This window comes from Buceros rhinoceros, unplaced genomic scaffold, assembly GCF_000710305.1.
Source record: "Buceros rhinoceros silvestris isolate BGI_N320 unplaced genomic scaffold, ASM71030v1 scaffold989, whole genome shotgun sequence".
NCBI classification, from domain to species: domain Eukaryota; kingdom Metazoa; phylum Chordata; class Aves; order Bucerotiformes; family Bucerotidae; genus Buceros; species Buceros rhinoceros.
The window spans coordinates 30,028-44,145 of NW_010429535.1; the positions used below are offsets into that span (position 1 = coordinate 30,028).

Here is a 14,118-nt window from a genome sequence, read left to right on the forward strand (position 1 = left end):
TACAGTTGCATGTTAACGAAGTTGTGTGTGCTGAGGGTGAATGGCCGGACAGTATGTTATCTGCAAAGCATTTGGAGACACTCTGACTGCACTTTATTTATTTTCTTCATGCTGCAAAGCTCTCTATTAATAAAAACTCTTTCAAGTACACGGTAGCACTACTGTATGCTGAACTTCCCAAGTCCTCAGCACTGCTGCAGCACTCTGTTCTGTGCAGTACAAATTGCCTATCCAACAGCTAAATAAAAATGGTCTGTGCAGCTCTTGTAGCAGCTCCAGTGTTTAGCTCCAAGTGTTGCTTTTTGGGGAAAATAGCACTGGTTTTTGCATTTTTTAAAATGTGGCAAAAATTAAAGTTTTTTTAATTATTATGAAAATAACTATTTTTTGTTCATTCAAGCCTAACTTTAAATGAGCTTCTGAAAATCATGTGTGGCTGTGTGTAGAAAGCTCCTGTACTGATGAAGAAAGAGATCACTGCTTTGTCTTGGGGGAAGCAGTTTGAGCTTTCCCTGCCTGTCACTCAGAGGACCAGGGTCTTCCCCAGCACACTTCTCATTACGTGTGATTGCTATAATTAATAAAATGGGCAGATTCAGAGACTGTCATTGAGGAAGGGCTATGTAACCAGATTTTTAAATCATAAGATGCCTTCTTTTGTCAAAGATAGTGTACGTGACAATGTAGCCAGGTTATCACTCAGGAACAACAGGTTCTCATAATTTCATATGTAAGGGTCAAAGTGTTGAGACTGAAAAGCTGAAAGCTAAACCAGATGTTGGGTTTTTTTTTTGAAGTAAGACGTAATCAGTTTAAAATATATTTAATTAAGCAAATAATTTTAAAATTTTTATTGGAAGACAAGTGAGAATATTTCAGACCTTTTTTGTAAAGATGACACCAAAAACCCCAGCTGATAAACCTAGTGCAAATTGAAGTCTAGACTGGAAACCACAAAGGGAGTTTCAGTTTTACCAGTTAACAAATGCTTGATGAAAAAAAGATAGCTGATGTCACCAAAGAGCCTGTCAAGATTTCAGAGCAAGGAGCGTAACTAGTATAAATTCAGGCTAGAGCTGAGATCATAGCAGTAATATGGTGGGCAACATAAAGTGGTGGAATTTTCCAGACTTGAGTCCTAAAATGTTCCCACAAAAATGTACATGAAAAAATGCGTGCAGTTACACACTTTGACCCAAAAATGAGCTTTTTTCCATGCACACTTGAGTATATGTACATCTGTGTGCGCTTTTGTGCATTTGTGGTCAAGGAAGGTCTTAAATCTGCCTGTTTGTCTCAGAACATCCAACAGACTGGTGAAACTGCACTTATTTGTCAGCGTCCCTGGGAAATGCTACTTTAAAAGGACTACTGAGAACATGACATTACAAGAAGATGCTTGTGTAGTGGCTTCATTCATACAGATGAATGTGTCCTGTGTGCAGGACCTTCAGACTATACCATAGAAAACTGCTCTTAGTATTAAGAAATTAATTTGTGAAGTAGCTTCTTGTAGAAGCCTGGTAGAAGAAGGAAATAGTCACAGTGTCTGGTCCCAGGGCCTTCTCTTCCCCTTAGCACTGCCTCCTGCAAAAATGTAGTTCTGATTCATCACACATGAGAGGTAATCTATCATTTTGGAGTACTGGCCTTGTTTCTCATTTTTCCTTAATATCAGGCACCCTTTGTTAACTCTCCTTCGTTTTACAGTGTGCAGCCATTTGCAGCAATCTCTTCCGTTGAGGGTCTGTAATTGAGCAGTGAATCTTTCAGGTGTAAGTAGACATTTCTGCATCTATCATTTTGACAATATTCAGTCAGTTCTGAACTTCTTGGAATAAGATGGATTTCTTGCCCCGAAGAAAGAAGAAAATCAAGGTCGTGACTGTATTCAGTCATCCAAAGATGTTGCAACACTCCTCATAGGGCTGTTAATCCGGTTGTCCTACCCAATTTCCACCTCTGATAACTGCATGTTGTGTCTTGTCTTTGAAATGTCTCTCTTGTCTTTGAAAACATCTTTTTATTTTTTACTACCCTGAGGTTAGGGAGGGAAGTCAAGTAACTTCTGTGCTCTGGTCTTAATGTAGACTGAGTTTTACTGATAAATAAACTACTGACAGCTCATCTTTTACCAGTTTAAATCAACACAAAACTGAGCTTGTATCTGTAAACACTGTGCGGCTGGTTTTACTTTCTATGGGAATTTGCAGCTAGAGATCTCAACACACTTCAAACATTACTTTCTTGGCTTAAGTAATGTTCCCCAAAGAGTTTATTATCTCTGTTTTGTAGCTGAGTAGTCAAGTGCTGAATGATCATGCCTTAAAACTGACTGGAAAAACTGTTTGGGGATGCATACCCTGTACAAGTGATTTCCTTGTAGCATTCGTTAGTTTATTAGAAACTTCAGGAACATACTGTGTCCCAAGACAGCCAGGCTGGGTTTTTTCTCCACACCATCATCAACAGTGAAGGCTTTGCAGACTAAATTAAACCTCCCAGGACTTACACTCCTGTTATCTCAAAGAGATGGTGTTAGGCATCTCAGTTCAAATCACAGCAAGGTCAGTATGTTTGCATAAGAGCTATTTAGGGCCTAACCTGGAGACGTGACAGACTGAGTTACATGTGGATTTTGACCAGCCTGCAGGACTTCTGCCAGCATGCTTTGACAGAGACAGAGGACCCCAGATTGGCTGTGAACCAGAGTGTGTGTGACCAGCACTATGGAAAACAATACAATACTTTAAATGATGCATGTAAAATGTAAAACAAAACAAAACAAAAAAACCCCACAGCAATGAATACAGAAAAACAAGCATTCTGTTTGTTTGTTTTCTCAGGAATAAGTTTTCTTTAGGGTCCTGGCAAAAATCACAAAAACAAGCTGTAGCAGATCTTAGAGCAGAACCCAGAACTTAGACTTGGTCCCCTGCTTTCACCACTAGGTAGTATTCCTCATTCCTCCTAATCGCAGCTTTGGATAGAAAATTATTTAAATCATACCTAGCTCAGATTTTGTGGCGCTAAGTGCAGTCTGCATCTCTGCACTTCCTTGGCTGAGGATGCAGCTCCCCTTGCACAGAGTAGCTCTGTCCTTACAGTAGCAATGCAATACCTCCAGCTGCTCTCCCTAGCCACCCAGCACCTCCTTCCCTGGGCTCTGCCTGATCCAGTGGCCATATATGGCAATAGATTTCATGGTAATAATGTCAGAGAAATGATACAGAGTTGTCTTGGTGTAATATGTTGGAAACGTATTTTTAAGAGGATATATTGGCAGTAAATATAGGTTTGCTGGCTGCTAGTCTGCTAGAATCTCATCCCCGCTTTGCTCAGACAAACAGCTAAATAGGGGATGCTTGAGAATTATGTTTTCCAGTACAGCAAGTAAAGGTGGTTTCTTTTGGAGACTTAAAGCATAGGCTATGATGTGAATAATTTCTGCTTTTCCCTTAATTTATTTAGGTAAACACCTTGGGCCATTTCTCTGCAAAATGCTAAGAGAGTTTTCGTGCTCTCATAAGGACAGCAAGACTGACAAGATCGTATGTAGCACGTAAAAGTCCAAAAGAAAGAGAAAATGAGAATTTAGTCATGCCAAAATGACGAGGAGTTCCAGAAAGTCACTACTCCTCCAGCACTGAAAAAGGAGTGTTTCAGGAATGAGAAATAGATTTACCTCTGGAGCCAATCCGTTTTCCCTCTGCTGTGTTGTGCATTAGCAGATTTCAGCTTTACCATATTCCTGTCTTCAGAGTTAAGCAGCAGAGACAGGGGATGCAGCCTGTCCCCGTGTCTGTCAGTTACTGCATTTACGAAACGTGTGGGTAGATGGAAGTGAGGGGGTGGGTTGGCTGGATGGATTTCTAACCTGGATACATACGGAAGTGAAGCAAATGTGCAGTCAGACCATCAGCTTTATCCATAACTGCTTTTAAACTCAACCATATTAGAGAGTCTGAGCTTCTCCTGTGAGTTTCATGAAAACACGAGATGTTGTAATCATATCCCTGTGGTAAGCTCACAGCCTGTAGTCTGAACTCACTCCACGGTATCCACCAGGAAGGAGGTCTGCAAGCTCCTTAGACACAGGATGACTTTCTGTCTTATTCATTATCAAGTCCCAAAGAGATCAGCCACAAGGAACAGGCTGCCCAGGAAGGTGGTGGAGTCCCCATCCCTGGAGCTGTTTAAAAGCCGTGTGGATTTGGTGCTGAGGGACATGGTTTAAGGACCCTGGCAGCGCAGGGCGAACGGTTGGACTCGATGATCTCAAAGGTCTCTTCCAACCAGATGATTCTGTGATTCTGTGAACCTTCTACAAATGTAGTACTTCTGCTTCGGCTTTGTTGGATTTCTCTGTGGCAGGGTCGCTGGCAAGCAGCTGGCTTTCTGGTTTTGCTGCATAGCTCGTGCTCTATGTCTGAAACCTGTCTCTTTGATGATAGCTGCAAGAATCTAATTTGATTCTTCTGTCTTGCATGTAGGAGGAATAAATGCAGGGCAAGTGTTTTGCCTGCACTCCTGGTGTGTCATTTTGTAGGTGAGTGCAGGTCTGAAGGTTTTGTAGTATAAGTTAGTACTTGTCTGGTAAGGTAATTTTAAAGAGAGTTATTCCACACACACCACATGGCAGAAATTCCACTGACTTCATCAGTCATTGTCAATGGCTCAGGGCAGGGCATCTTTCCAGCTTTCTACCTGCAAATATTTCCCCTCTATTCTTCATGTCACTGCACTCAGTGTGATGCTCAGGTGTATATCCTGATCCAGCTGGGGATTCAAGACCTTTCTGTAACATAAATAATGAAGAATACTATAGTTCAGGCTGCACAAGGTTTTTCCAACTCTGCATTTGAAAGAGGCAGTTTTGAAGTCTGCTAATTGTAACGGTAATTGTGGTATTTAAAATTCTTGTGGTGCAATAATAGAAGATTATTTTAAATGTATTTAGTTTTGAGGCTCTCCAAAGAAATGAAAGGTCTTCAGTTTTCTGATTATATTTGCTCATATATTTAAAGTATTTGAATACGTAGTCTGTTTATGATCTCAGTTTGTTTTTCCTGGCAGATCGCTCTGTGTGTGTGTGTGTATGTAATGTACAAAGGCATCTGTGGTGAGAAGAAGAGAATTAGTCCCCTTTTCTAATGTGTGCAAAAAATTAAACTATTAATGGAGTGTGCACCATTACAAAGTATTCTCAGTAGAGCCTTCCATATTATGGCATTTTATTAAAAGTAGCACATTTGGGGATTCCTTTTATTTGCTTTCTAGTTTTGGAGCCATTGAGATGCATTTAATGGATAAAAGTTTGCTGACCTCCTTTCCCCACTCTCACTCACAACTATATTTTAATGAAAATAGCGATCTTTTGTTTTCATTTGACTCCAGGAGATGAAACATTGAAAAAATTGACAAGAACTCTGAGTCTTGTGATTGAAACTGATGCAAGCTGGCAACACTGGTGGAATGTTTTATCCTTAAAATTTCGAGTTAAAGCTATAAGGATGTGAAAACCACATTTATAGTGGCAGCTGTCTGCAAACGTAATTATAGTGAGTGCATCCAGGCGACTATTATATACTAAAGGCAGCTCATCCTGATGAGCTGTAGATGTATGAGTTTTATGCTGTGCTTTGAACACAATTATATTGCACATAGAAGGTGATGAGCAAGTCTTTGCCAGGGAAGCCCTTGAACCCAAATAAAATGTTGGATCCTTAAATATGCATTTGCTTCAGATTTCGCAACGAACTTCCATTTGATAGTGTGCCATTTTTTTAATCAAAATTTAATTACATCCCAATTAAACACTCTAACTTCTCCTTAAATATGTAAGGTATGATAAGAACCGGATTTACTTGAGTGCATGACTTTGCACATACTATTCAGTTAATGCTGCCAAATCATTTCCCTGTGTTCTGCCTGTAACTCCCATTACTATCTGCCTTTGCCAAAATTAACTAACTGTGTGGTGTGAGCAGATGCTGAAAACACGAACCATTAAATCAGGGTCATGCAAGAGACAAAAATGAATGTTCCCAGAAATTATACAGTCACATTTCTGTAGGAAGAAAACACCATTGTATTTACATCACACTGAGGTCCAGCAACTGAAAATAAAACAACACACATGAAAAAAATTCTTATGATGTTGGAGAATTTAGGGCTATGTTTAGCTCTGAGGAGCAAATGCTCTGCAACAGATAAATTGAAATTTTTTGTTATTAAGGATGGCAAGGGCCATGAAATACCATGCTTATATTTCTGGAACAATATGTAGTGAAGTTCAGACAGCCAAGAAAGGATGCTGAAGTGTTTTAAGACACTATTTGAGAAATGAAAGTGTAGGTTCATTTCCCTGCTCTGCTTAGATATTTTTATGTGACATTGAGTGAGTTCATCTTTCTTTTGTTCCTAAGTTCTCCATCTGTAAAGTGGAGCCAGTGCTTGCTCTTCGTTTATGGAATAGAACGCCTGTAATTTATGATGTGCTCATGAGTTGTAGCAATAGGGCCTTTGTAAGCCCATAAACAGTTGATTGTTTAGCTTCGCTCTTAAAGGGAGAGGACTATGGTGCCATTTTTAGTGGCACTAACTGTTTTAACTGTAATAGTTTCCACATCAATATTTTTCCATTTGAAATTAAAAAAACCCTGTTGTTTGCTGTTTTGCTTTTCCTCTCCTTGAAAGAAATCTGGATGTTGACAGTTAGCTAATTGCTGATTTCCCTGGATCTAGGAGTTCTAGGCCAGATCCTCTCTGTTAGCTGGGCTTGCTGTTAAACAGTGTAAAGGAAGGAACTGCATATATATACACATACGTGTACATGTAAAGAGGGAAATTTGCCTGTCTAGCCGTAATGCTTCAAGCAGAGTGAGATGTCTTTCTCTCTTAGCTCACTTGACTCTTCTGTCCTTGCATGGCTGCGTGTCTGTAATCAGTGGTGTGGAGCTCAGAACCCTCTCAGCGTGAATCTGGATGGAGAGTTTGGACCTGTTCTCATCAGCACAAGAATTTCAGACTGATAATGGGCTGGTGGTAACCTCACAAGAGATAGATAAAAAACTTAATTAGGTCCATGAGGAATCATCAAATGTCTTTACTCGTCACATATTTTTACATGTTATATGATTTTGGGTGTTCTTCAAATTCTATCAAAATCTCAGTGAATTCCAGGTACTGGATTTTTCTTTAACTTTTAAAAAGCAGAAAATGCCATTCCCATTTCCTACAAACACATTTACGATTACTTTGATCTATACCCTTATGACAAAGTGGAAGTGTAATGCCACAAAATACCACACCACAGAATCAACTGTAAGTCGATCAGCACTTCATTAGGTCTCCAACAGCAAGTAAAGAGCATCTGGGTAGCGTGTTAGGCAAAACTCTTGTTCTTTGACTTGAGGGACCTTGGATTTAATCCCACTTTTTCGTCATTGTAATGAAATTAATTTGGTGGTGTCAGCTGAGTTCAAATTGCAAAACTAGCACGTGGAAATCAGCAGCGCTCTTGGTTTCTTTACTCAGGAGAGCCTGGAGCTTAGTTTGTCTAGAAACTGAAACCTTCCACCTCTAGACATTATGTCTCCTCCAGTCGCACAAGAAATGACTTAGGGATTCAGCATGGTGAAGTTGGTTAGTGGCAGCCTGCCTGACATGTGCCAGCCTAGTAAAAGTCTGTGTGATTCTCATTCCCATCTCCTTTCACATTCATACGTAATTTCTTTGTTTTACCTTCTCTCCTAAGGTTATAAAAGATGTGTGCAGCAACTGTACAGGAGCTGTAGATTCTGATGGGCCATTGTCTAGTTCTCCAGTACACAAGACGGAGCTGGAAAAGGTGAAGTTAACAAAATGATGAAAGCAAAATTCCTTATGATTACTCATTAAAAAGACATCGCTAGACACTGGATGTAAATACTTGCTGACTTGTGCCACTGTTTCAGGCTTAGTCCCTGTGTTGTGTTTGTTCGGGTATGTGCACATTCCTACAGAGGTAAGACTTCTGCCATGTCTGTTCACTTGGTCGCTAACAACCAGCAGACTGGCTCGTATCCGTTAGCAGCTTCTTTTTAGCCATCCAGAAGGGCGCGGACTAAGTGGGTCTGATACGAGTGCTGTGATGCAGACTCTCTCCATCAAGTGCAAAGACCGTGCAGGGATGGGACTCTCAGGGAAGAACAGCTGAGGATTATACAAAAGTTTTAAGGGAAAGTCTTTTATTTTGGGGAATTTAGTTCCTGAAGAGCTCCCTGGCATGCTGAGGTCACTGTTTTGGCAGACCCTTTCAGGCTTTCGTGCCTCAGTACAGAAACTTGGCTATTCATGAGTGTGTCTGTGCTGCTTTGACTCAGCTGGATATGAGAGCAGGAATCAGGAAATAGACAGGTCTGCAGTGAATGATCAGTACGTTACCAGCACCGATTTAAGCCCCTGCTCTACTAAGGCATCCATGTGAGCAGACCCTTTTGCAGGCGCTGCTCAAAAGTCCTGCTGACAAAGATTTCGTCACCACATTCCTGATGGAAAGTTCTACCTCTGCGATGGAAGGACACCACTGTCAGTAGTGTCATGTTGCTCTGCTCCTGGGAAACTAAGAGCAAAGCATGTTCCATGACAGCTCAGACCTCCTGATTTCACAAGGCCAAAGCTGTTGTGTTTGCATGCTTGCGCACCTATTACCCATGCATGCTTGCACAGTATCAACAAAGTAACTGAAAGTGCCATAAAATAGTTGTTTTCTGAAATGCACGCCATAAAATAGTGTAGCAAAACTTCTCATTCCTTTTTGTGATAACCTGTACGTTGTCTTCATAGATTCACCACTCGAGTAATGTGATTACCAAAACTATATACCGCTTCATCCCATACCTCATACACAAACAATACAGAATAATCAATGCTAAAAATTTATTTCAAAAGCCTCTTTTTTGCAAATATTGAAAGTATTGAATCACTTTGCAGAAATAGACTGTTTTCTAAGTTGTAACTGTAAATGCATCTATGAAGCATTATTTAAAGAAATAATTTAAAAACTGTTCTTCCATGTAATCCTGGAATGCATGTGATCCATGCAGTTGTTCAACGCTTAGCAGATTGGCAAACAGCAACATTTAGAGTCTAGAAATCAATTAAAAATATATTGTGTAATAAGGTATTGAATTATGATTATTTAACTGTTTTGACTACACTTTCAAATATAGACCTGTTTTGTGGTTTCCGTGCTTTTCTGAAGACTCTAACACTGAATTCTATTTGTCTTCCAAGTGGATGAGAGCTTGAAATGGGTGTTATTTCATAGTAAGCATACTCTTAAACTGACTTAGGACACTTTGTTTGGTGAAGGTGCCGACACTGTATGTCAGCTAATCTCTTTGCCCCTGCAGAAGTTGTCATTCGAGAGGCCAAGCTCAGATGGAGAGGGTGCTGTGGAAAATGGCACCACTGCTGTGTGCAATGGGAAAGAACAAGGTATGTCTCAGTTCCAGAGGTGCTTGGTGCAAATAGTATGTGCATATAAGGAGTGATACGTAGCGAAATATTTGTCTTTTGTCTTTTAAAATTAGGCAGTAAGGTTTTTGAATATTTTTATTAGAATTCCATTTACCTTGAAAGCTGAATTACATTAACAGTGAATCCTCAAAATTTTGCAGTAACAAAAGGCATCTGATGTTATTGTGCAGGTAAATTCAGTATAATTAGTAAAAGGAAACAGAATATAGAAATTTTGATTTGGCCTTTTGTGTGCTTTAAAAATACAGTTTTTCAGATCTTGGGCAACCACTATAGGCACCATATAGTGGCAACATAAGTAGTGGGTGTAGAGCTTCTCAGCAAAAAAGCTGTAATTGAATACTAGAAGGAAAGAATCATGTGTATTATGTATATATGTATGCATGCATACATAGATGTGTATATATACACATCTATGCACAATTTATATATCTGTGTATACACAGATACATATATAAATTATTATGAATGATTATTTAACATACTAAAATGTATATAATCATGTAAAATCAGTGGATCTGCAAGTATATATGTATATAATTTTACATATGCTACTTTGAAACCATGGATGTTTTGTGGTCCTTATAATCTAGTAAAGGAAATCCCAAACCCAGAGGGAATATCTAAAACGCTTAATTCCTGTGCTCCCTTCCCCATCGGCTTCCTTCCTCCCTGAAGTGAAAGAAATTCTGTGACTTCATTAACTTCCCATATAGCAGTATCACTTAGATAAGACATTTTTCTGCAGCTGTCAAGATGAAGTGTAATGTGAGCTGCAGTGAGGACAATATCAATACTGGCCTTGGTGCCAGCACTGTCTCGCCTTTTGACTTGTGTCCTTTATCTTCACCCTGGGTCATTTTCCAACATTTCCTGACTATACAGGTCTCTGACATACCCAGCACTACAGAACATCATCACGTTTTGTGGTTTCTGGAAGTCATGGTACATGGTTAGATTTCACCCTATAAAATCTACTAAGCTTTCAAAAGGTGCGGTAGTGTTTTAGTCTCTGAAACCTGCTGAGAAATATCTGTGACCCAAAAGCTGTGTTGCCTGTGATGTCCAAAACTGGCTGGTGGCTCAGATGCTCCTCTAGAGGCATGCTGATGGAGCATATGCTGCTCGAAAACTAGTCCTTCCTAGATGTCTCAAGGAGGGCAATTAAAAATACTGGTTGCTTTTGAAAATTGTGACCATCAATATGTGGTAATAAAAATGATTGATGACTGCAAGGACATTAAAATATTCTGGCATCATTTTAAGTGGTTCTGGATGAAGTTATGCTATTTTTTAAGCAATGGATAGGAAACACTTTAGGGCATATGTGGGAAGTGAGTCTCCAAAGAGCAGTCATCTCCAGCTGTCACCCACCAGCCAGCCTCTACTCTGCTCTTAGCCAGCTGCTAGTTTTGCTGTGGAGAAGGAAATGAGAAGAAAAGCCTTTTGTGAAAAAAATCACTGGCATTCAGGCAATCAAGTATATTCTTTAGACTTGAAAAGATTGAGTCATGAAGGGCTCTCAGTTCTGCAGGAGAATAAAACAGCAGTGTGAAGGAAAGATAGGACAGAAAACCAAAAAAAAAAAAAAAAAAAAAAAAAAAAAAAAAAAAAAAACTGAAATGGGCTTATTCCACTGTTTTTTTATGCTCGTGAGAGTGATTCCTTTGGCTTCTGTGTCAGAGAGATGAGTTTTCTCCATCTCTGGCTTTTTTCAATGCTCTTAATCTCCTTACCATGCAACAGCCACAGTCGGTCATTGGCTGCTGCTGTGTGGGATGGAAACTTGTCTGTGGGCAGGTGCTGCCTTTGGGTGACATGAGCAGAGGGGATGGGTGGCCTTGCTCCTTTGAATCTCAGAGTCCACTGCATGTTTAGAGGACATGATGTAAGTTATGGATATGCTTCCCTTAGGAACAGATAGTTAGACCTTTCTTGCGTGTCACTGTGCCCCTGAAAAGCTGCTTTTCCTCCCTCAGCACCACAGGCAGCAGCTGACACATTGGTACTGTTTGGCGACAGATATGATTTCTAAAAAATGTTCCATGATTCCTAACAATTAAACTATATATGATAAATTATCCCATGGTGAGTCTCAAACAGCCTCTCCATTTTCCATGCATTCTTCTTTCCAGATCATCACTCCATATAATCATTTCTCATATGAGCATTTTGTCCTTTTTTTTTCCTCAGTTTACACAAGTCCATAACCACTGAATGTTCCCTGTTGCAAAGGGAATTGATGTGTCAAGGCAAAGTAACAGCTGCTCAATCAGTAGCTGTACTAAATATATTTTTCATCAAAATTATGTATCAGGGCAAGTTGATGGATAATTTTGCCGTCTTGACAGTTAGCAGAAAGACTTTTGCTGTGATGATGGAATCCAAATTAGGCCACTGAATGCAGTTTCTGAAAGTTTAGATCATTCATTCTGTTTTGCAAATAAAAGATTTTTTTTCTGATTCTGTTCAGTCTTAGAAACTTTTTAAATTTGTTAGGATTTTAGTCAGTTAGGCGCTTTTGAAAATTATATCCATATTTCTTGCCCTGTTATGTTCCGCAGTTCAACATGCCTCAGTGTACAGAGCCATCATATTGCTAGTATTGGATTAAGTTAATGGAAGCATAGACTGGATGTTAGTAAATAACTCTTTTCAGCAGAGCTTTTTCTTTCCAAGCCTTCACAATCACAAAAAGTTCCAGCTTCTGACCACTGAATGCTTATACTGATCCCACTAATTTGTTAGTAGTTAATTTATAAGTCTTGTCTTTCTAAAAGGTCCATTGTGATAATATAGCTTCACCTAAGTGTACATGGCAGGCGTCTTTTTGCTAGGCAAGCATATTCTGTCTTTGTTGTGTACTTAATGGTCGAAGTATTTTGAGGTAAATGTTTACAAACAGTGAAGGATCTTCTGGCTGGATTTTTATCTTTGTATATATAAGCTGAATTTATGTGCATGTACTTCAGTCATACTGATAAATTAGATGATGTCTGCTGTGAAAAGAGACTTTCAGCTTGATTAGATTAAATTATAAATTTGATTTTTATTTTCTTATCCTTCTGAATGACATGATTTTTATAGCACAGAGGTTTTTTATAAGCATCTACTTCAGAGAGGTTATGCAATGTTTATCTCATTGCAGTCTGTAACTTTTGTACAAATGTTCATCTTGCACAGGATTGTTTGTCTGAAATACTATTCCTTATTCCAGTTCTCTCTTTTCATTGGTTAATTTAAACACACTGAAATACATACTTTTGCTTTTTTAATAGTGAAGAGGAAAAAAAGTTCAAAACCAGAAGCCAAGGGCACTGTGACTAAAGTAACTGGGAAAAAAATAACAAAGATCATTGGTTTAGGAAAGAAAAAGCCATCAACAGATGAACAGACCTCATCAGCTGAAGAAGATGTTCCAACATGTGGTAAGTGATTTTTTTCCTTGAGTCTTAAATGCACATTGCGACTAAAACTATAAAATTCTAGCCCAGAATCCCTTTAAAATTGCTTTTACTGCTATAATTTTTCCCCCAGCATCAGAAGGATGCACTCAGACTGAAAGAGGAGTCACCAAGAGCTTACGTGAAAAGAGATTAAAAGAACTTGACTTATTAGATAAAATGGTAGCACGTGCTTAGAAGGAATATTGTTGTTCTTTGCAAAGGTAAAGGGCAAGAGAAGCGTGGATTAAAAGCAGAAAGAAATGAGCCATTTTCAGACAAATGGGTGTAGAATGAATATAGGCTGAACTATGAAATAAATTTAGGCTAGGAGTTAGAAGAAGGTTCTTGGGATGGTATCAGGTCTTTTATGATGGATCATGGTAAGGTTTTATGGGATAGCAATCAAGAGAGCAGCTGACTGGCCTCGGCCAGCGTGTTTTGAATTTAATTGAGAGTTCCTGAAGTGGTACATACTGCGCAAAATTTAATGAAGTAACAAATTTCTGGTAACCTATTTTAAGTCCTAATGTTGAGCACTCCATATGACAACTGTAGTGCTTGGCAGCATCAAGGAGGTGTATAGAAAGGAATGCAGAAAATGCTTATGTTTTGGATCTTAGCTGTAATGTTTGCTCACAGTTAGGACTTTGTGCAATGTGCTTAGCTGAAGTCCTCACAGCTCTGGTATTTTCAAACAATGCAATGTATTTACATTCTCCTGTTTACATTGTAGTGCTCCAGTCTTAAGTAACACTTCCACAGGTGAATAAGGTTGAACCCACCCTTTTCCCAGGCCCTGTGAAAAAGAATTTCCAAAGAAGGAAAGCTGTTAAGCAGTTGCACCGGATTCTGAATTTGGTTTTGCCTTTTCCCCTTGAACTGACTAGTAAAAATTTGGGAAACCCAGATTAGGCAGCTGTTGGCAGAAGTGACTGGTGCTTGAAGTATGATAGATGATTGCCCAATGTGAAAGAAACACGTTCGTGGACCACCAGCAAGAACTTTATAGATCACAGGTGGCTCTCGAGCTATACTTTGGGAATTATTCACATAAGCAATCTTTGATTAAATAAGTGTGTGTATATGTGTCTGTACATCATCTAAGTACAGATGTGATTTATCGACCAAAAGAACAGCTGGGAAAAGC

General features: G+C 39.3%; 1 protein-coding gene across 1 annotated transcript in view; it reads left to right on the top strand.

Moving 5' to 3' along the window:
- AFAP1 (actin filament associated protein 1) overlaps nt 1-12,953 on the top strand; it is a gene marked incomplete at its 3' end in the record, with an annotated part of 42,149 nt that extends 29,196 nt beyond the window's left edge. Inside the window, exons 6-8 of the mRNA XM_010142652.1 lie at nt 7,760-7,852; nt 9,399-9,483; nt 12,804-12,953. Of these exons, the coding sequence (XP_010140954.1) occupies nt 7,760-7,852; nt 9,399-9,483; nt 12,804-12,953 (328 nt within the window). The remainder of the gene's footprint in view (nt 1-7,759; nt 7,853-9,398; nt 9,484-12,803) is intronic.
- Between the last annotated feature and the right edge of the window lie 1,165 nt (nt 12,954-14,118).